Source organism: Arachis duranensis, chromosome 5 (assembly GCF_000817695.3).
Source record: "Arachis duranensis cultivar V14167 chromosome 5, aradu.V14167.gnm2.J7QH, whole genome shotgun sequence".
Lineage (NCBI taxonomy): Eukaryota > Viridiplantae > Streptophyta > Magnoliopsida > Fabales > Fabaceae > Arachis > Arachis duranensis.
This window is the reverse complement of record NC_029776.3, coordinates 80,592,231-80,599,043: the sequence shown is the minus strand read 5'-3', so window position 1 is coordinate 80,599,043 and position 6,813 is coordinate 80,592,231. Positions and strand designations below refer to the sequence as shown.

The 6,813-nt window shown below is 33.7% G+C and overlaps 1 protein-coding gene across 1 annotated transcript in view; it reads left to right on the top strand.

The window, feature by feature from the left end:
• Nucleotides 1–2,592, top strand: part of LOC127747640 (uncharacterized) — a 4,705-nt gene extending 2,113 nt beyond the window's left edge. Inside the window, exons 2-4 of the mRNA XM_052261751.1 lie at nucleotides 461–545; nucleotides 1,229–1,596; nucleotides 2,165–2,592. Coding sequence (XP_052117711.1) covers nucleotides 461–545; nucleotides 1,229–1,596; nucleotides 2,165–2,352 — 641 coding nt within the window. The 3' untranslated portion in view covers nucleotides 2,353–2,592. The remainder of the gene's footprint in view (nucleotides 1–460; nucleotides 546–1,228; nucleotides 1,597–2,164) is intronic.
• The last annotated feature ends 4,221 nt before the right edge of the window (nucleotides 2,593–6,813 follow it).

The window sequence follows — 6,813 nt, the reverse complement described above, 5'->3', positions numbered from 1 at the left end:
CTATCAAATGAGTCTTTGCTATGAGAGTTTCAGTTTCCCTCTCTGCTACATGTAATCAATTGATTCTTAATCTCATTTTCCTTTCTATTTGTGCTCCGAACTCTCGTAGAAAAATCTGCAACCTTGGTATAGTTCCTGTAAAATTTTCCAGCATCTTCAAGGGTGGTAAATGTCATTCCAACCTTCGGAACAAACTGGTCATCAACAACAGAGAAGTTGCAGAATACACCATGTCAAAAACTATAAATACACCATGTCAAAACGAAGCTGGAGTTATAGAGAGAAAAACTAACGTCAATGACGAAGAACAAACCAATGAGAAAGGAGAGGAAAAGAACGATCGAAAAACCAGGGGAAGACGCGCGAGAAGAAGAACGATGAAATTTGAAAAGAAAGAAAACAAAGAAGGAAACAAATCTTTTAAATTTGGTAGTTATACAAACGCGGGATCTTTGTATAGCGCGTGTAAGTGACGTAGAAGTTGCAGCGCGTTTTAGTGGATTAGGCGTTAATGAACTTGTAATAGTTACAAGCCCTAATCGCTTGTATACTAAGCTTTTCTCTTCTTTTATTCCTCTGGTAAGTCTAATTTAGTTGTACCTTGTGCCGCTATAATGTTTCATTAATTAACTCTGTCCTACCTTGTAAAAATGTTCCTTCACATCCTTGCTCCGAACTCTTTCAGTTGCTGTTCTATTATAGATTATTAAATTTTACGCGATGATGATATTTTAGGGAGGTCTTACTGTTGTTGGCTGGTGCCTGTGTGGCTATTGCCGCTGCAAAATCTAGTTTGAGTTGATGCTGTTGTTTTTGGGCTGAGAGAAAGGAGTTTAACTGGCACGTTAGGTTTGGGTTACGACTATTCGAAGTAGGGATTTTTCTTAAAATCTATTTTACATTACAGAGTTGTGATAAATAGATATTGATACAAAGAGATTTACTTCTGTAATTATATTTGTCTTATGGATGTGATTAGGGGTGTTCAAAACCGATCCGGACCGAATAAAACCGATCGACTGAACCAAAAAAATCGAAAACCGAAAAAACCGAAAACCGAAAAAACCGAAAAAATTGTTTTTTGCTGTTTTAATTGCGGTTCGGTTCGGTTTTCGGTTCTAACAATGAAAACCCTAACCGAACCGAACCGAACCGAACCGGTTAAAAAAAACTAAAACAAAACAAACCCTCCCCCTACCCCCACCCCCCACAACCTGACCTAACCTAGCCGCCAACCCTCACATTCACTCTGCGCTCTCTACTCTCAAAACCGACTCACCTGCGTGAACCCCTTCCTCCCACCATCTCCCTGCACCGACGAACCCCTTCCTCTTCCCACCTCCCAGCGCCGCCGAACCCTTCCAGCTTTCGCACAGCGCCGCCGAACCCTTCGTCCCAGCACCTCCTCGCGGATAGCACCAGCCAACACCATCGTCGCGGAGCCAGCACCACCCCCGCCACCCACAGCATCATTTCTGGCCTCGCGGAGACAGCACCACCCAGCCACCCACAGCATCGTTTCTGGCCTCGCGGAGACGCGGACAGCACCCGCCACCCAGCCACCGAGTCAAGTCAGATATAGAGCCTCCAATTCAGGTATTCAATTTCTGTTCAATAATCATTGATTCATTGTTGTTCAATTTCTGTTTCAGTGTATATTTGTTGCTGATTTTTGTTCTTGGTTTAATTTGTTGTTGATTTTTGTATATTGTTGTTCAATTTCCGTTTCAGTATATATTTGTTGCTGGTTTTTGTTCATGGTTTAATTTATTTGTTGTTGATTTACTGAAATTGCTTCTGATTGTTGATTTTCTTCTTCCTTCCTTGAATATGTTTCACTTTTATTTCTATTCTGCTGTCTGATTTTGTTGAGCATCTGCTTTTACTTGGACTTTTCAATACCATTTCTTGTAGCTTTCCATTCGATTCAAATTCGTGGCTTTCTTGTTATAAATTTGTTCTTGATTATTGATTGTTGTTTTTGGTTCACTGCCATTATTAAATTTTTAATTTGTTCTTCATTTTAATTTGTTTTTTTATTTTGAGTTTAGGGTTCACTGCTGCTATTATTGATTATTGATGAGGTAATCCTGAATTGAATAAATGTCTTTATTAATTCTGTGGCTGATTGGCTTTGTGGTTGGGTTTTTCGGGTTGATTGCAGTGGTTTATGTAGGGGTTCTTTGTTTTAGACTTGTGAAGGCTAAAAGAATTCAGGACATGGAAAGACAAGCCAATGAAGATTTGGTTCTTGAAAGTAAAGGGTTGGCAACAGTAAAATGCCTTCTGCAGCTGTCACAAGAACTCAACCAGTTCTTGAGAGTGGTGTTTAGTAGTTTTTGTTTTTGTTAGTATTGGTTCAATTACTTTACTAATTTTCTCTTTGATAAACAGGGATCTTCTATTATTATAAGCAATGAAGAAAACATTTGTATCTTCATCATAACATGAAATTTTGGTTTTCTTTTTATACTAAGATCACACTACCTTGTTATTACTCCCTTCAATGTTTGGCACTATACTTATTTTTCGCCATGATAAACATGTATTCGATCGTCAAGGAATCATCAAGAACGGACGTGATATATTTGTGGTATTTGTTTATGCAGTTTGTTCACAGCTTCACCAATCGCCACTGTCTCTGCCTCTTGCCTGCCTCTGTTCCGCAGTTGTCACAGATTTTAATATATGTTTTGATTTTTTATTGATGAAATTGCTATGCTTTGAATTCTGTTAATGTGAAATTAGGATTCGGTTTAGGGTTTGAATTCTGTAATTAATAAATTTGGATTGAGTTATATTCTTGCTCTGAAATTGAGGTTAGGGTTTGTGAAATTGGGACAATTTAGGGTTTGGTCTCTGTTAAATGTAAATTATTTTTTTTATTTTTTGTTTTATTTAAATCTTTTTTAAATAATTAAAAAACCGAACAAACCAAACCGAACCAAACCGATTTTAATTGGTTTGGTTTGGTTCGGATGATCTCGATAAAAAAACCGAACCAAACCAAACCGCTATCTTAATAAACGATCGGATCGGATGACTTTTTCCTAATTAACCGAACCAAACCGCACCGCGAACACCCCTAGATGTGATGGTTTGTTGGACTGAATCATTGAGTGCTTGATTGCGTGAGTGATGTGTGGTTGTGGATAAAAACCGGTTTGGAATGTCATTTACTTGATTATTAAGAAAGGTAGATTTTCTTGGTTTTACAGTTTACTTAGTAATATAAATGAAACGATTTTAGAAATAATTTGAGATATGAAAATAAATTGATTCTGGGAGTGGTTTGATTGTGAGTTGGTTTGATTTTATGAATGATTTAATATTTGAGCTGATTCGATTTTAAAAAGAGTTTTATTGTTAGAATTGGTTGATTTCAAAATAATTTGACATTGGAACTGGTTCAGTTCTGGAAAATATTTGAGATTTAGAAATGGTTGAGAAAAGGTTTGAGAAATATTTAGATGGGACCCGAAAAGGGTGGCAGTGTCTGAGTTTTAGAGGAGATGCTGCCGAAATTTTATAAAATTGGAAGTTTTATTTGAAGTAATTAATTAAAAAGATTTGTTTTTAAGCATTATATGTTTTAAGATTGATTTGTCTATCAAAGAAAGAATTTTGTTTTGGAATTGAGATTGTTAACGAACAGAATGAAAAAGAGGATGATGGGAATTTTATTTGAAATATGGTTTTGAAATGAACTTGGAAATGAGATTTGGATTGATGAATGATTGTGATGTTGAGAATGTTGAGATGTGAACTTTGAATTATTCACATGGTTTATAAATTTGAAGTATCTGAGATACGAGGTTCCCTGGATTAAGTGTCGTGGCTTGCCACCACGTGTACCAGGTTGAAAACTCGATACTCTGTTAACCCTACGACGTAAGTGTGTGACCGGGCACTATATAAATTCTCAGGAATGTTACCCCCATTGAATAATATTGATTATTTGAGAAAAAGCTATGCATAGACTTTTGAGGATGCACGTCAGAGGACAGTCTAAGTACAATTCAGACTTGTCAGGTTGGCTGGATAACCGACAGATAAGCCTCATCAGCCATAGGACAGGCATGCATCATATGCATCTGTATGCTTTGCTTAGGTTTTAACTTGTTTTGGTTTGCCTAATTGCTAAACTGTTCTTAACTGCTATTTGAACTATTTGCTGTAACTGCTACCTACTTGTGGTTTCCTTATCTTTCTTGTCTGTGTTTGTCCTGGCATGCTACATTTGAATGAATTTTAGTGTTGAATTAATGATTGTGTTGTTTGATTGCGTGCTTGGTTTCTGATTGAGACTTTCTTATATGAAAAGAAAGGTTTCGGATTTTTAAAAGATTAAATATTATTTCTTTGAAACGGTTTTGAACGATTACCTATTGGTTTTTAAAAGATTCATAAGGCAATGATAATCACTGAGCTTGAAAACGGTTTTCTTATTAAATATCTTCTTATGACAACTTTGAAACTCCGTGGTGAGACCGTGTAGTTAGGTTCTCACCCCCTACAGCTTTACCTTTTCAGGAACCGGATGAAGAAGCATTAAGAAGAGTTATTCTGCGATTGGTTTATAAGTTGTTTGTATTAACTAGATTATTTTCTTCCCTCATCTTTGTTATTACAAGTTTGTAAGAGGGATAGGAATTGTATGGTTTATATGTATATTATATTATGAGTTATTATGTAAGGAGTCTCGTACATGATTCTATGATTGTTTGTATTTTTCTTAAGATAAAGTGTTTATTTCCAGTTTTCAAAGAAATCAGCGATAATTGTATGGTTTATATTTGTCTTCTGTAATTATATTCAATCCTACTCTCTTGTTCACGTACGCTCTTGTTTGATCCTAACTGTATATGCCTGCTTAAAACCCTTGGTGTATTTACCTTTTTTTTATTTAGGCACTTCTTCTTGAATCATATACTCTTTGATATACATTTGAATCTGTTTTGATGCAGTGTACCTTTTTAAGTTTATATTTTGAGTCCTTTGTAAACAAACTGTAAATTTACTTTTCCTCTTATTTGACGATAATTACAGCCATTCTTTAAATTTTAACAAAACCGCTTTTGATTTGAAATATACAACCTCTTTTAATTTGACATATACTTCTTTATATAAACATTGAAAGTTTCTTATACAGTTTAAAATTAATTATTTCCAATACCTCGCCTGTTTTTTTTACTGATTTATGGAAATGTATATATACTTTAAATACAATTTGATTTTCTAACAAGTTACAGTTTTTACGAATATCTTTATTTGATTATATATTTAGATATTTAAAAAAAAAGGTTTTTATCTCTTTCTGTTGGTTTTTGTTTGGTAAACTTCACCTAATTTATTTTTAATTTGAATTTGATTTAGCATATTATATTGTTTATACAATTGTTGTTCTTTTAGAAAAAAAATGTTGGACTCATGTCTTTCTTCTTGTGAATAGACCAATTTCTTTCTTAAGTTTTTCATTTCTGAGAATGTCATATTTGATTCTATTTTTAATTACTCTCTTACTTTTTTTTGAACATCATCATTAGTCTTAGTTTTCCATTTCTTGTGAATCTCATGCTCATCCGAGTCAACTTGAATTCGTTTCCATCTAATGCACCATTTGTCCTTTTATTTGTCTTTCTTTAGTCAAAGATTCTTTCTTGAGAATTTTCTATTGATTAAGTTACCTTTCCTGACGCGTTTTGTTTTCCTTTGGACCAATTAAAAACTCATTTAATAATCCATGCCTAGTGAGTTCTTGTCGAATTCCCTTGATTTAAAGATTCTTTCTTCCATGGACTGATTTCTTTTTAAGCGCACCATAATTTTCTTAAATGATTTTGCGAGGTGGTTATTCCAAGTATACTCTCAAAATTTTGTTCTTGACCATTTTGACGAAGTTTTGAGTTCTTTTAAAGATTTTAAGTTTTGAATCAACTTTTTAAGTTGTTGAGTTCCTTCTTAAGTTTTTCATTTCTATGAGTGACATGCTTTATGAATCCTAATCGAAATCCTTTGATTTAAGTTCTTTTCTTAAAATGAGTTAGTTTTTTTTTTCGCATCTTAATATTATTCAACATCTTTATAAAGTTGTGATTTCAAGTATATTATTGGAGTTTTGTTTTAAACCTTTTTAAACAAGTTTTGATTTATTCTTATGCAAAGTTGTCCCTGACTTTGAATTGCTTTACTTGAGCAGTACCTCTCTTTGATGTGATTTGAACTTGTTTTGCGACGATATAACCGTCTATTGAAGTTTTAATAAAATCGCTTTCAATTCAGTCTACACTCCTTTACTTTATACTCTGAAAACTTCTGTATGTGATTTAAATCGTTCGATTATAGTGTATCATCTTTTCCTTTTATGAGTAAAACTTTATCTCAGGTTTTCTTCCAACAAGATTGTAGTTTTCATACATGCTTGAAAAAGAAGAGAAAATACAATTTTGCTCTTAGCTAAATTAATCTTTCCATTTACAAAGTTTGTGTAATCTATTTCCACTTTAATTTATATTGAAATAATGCCATATTTACGCTTTTATTAATCTTTTGAAGGATGTTTGTTACCTATTTTCTCTTTCAGAACATGAAATGATTTCTCCTTAAGTTTTCCATTCTTTACGAACAATGCATTCGAGAATATTTTTAAACTATACTCTTGAGTTCTATAAACTGTCTTTGGTTTGGATATTCTTCTTCTGTAAACCTCATATTTCTGGATTTAGCTTGAATTCGTTTCAAAATACTGTGTTATTTTTCATCTTATTAGTCCTATCGAATTTCTTTGACTCAAGAGTTACCCTTAAAGTTATC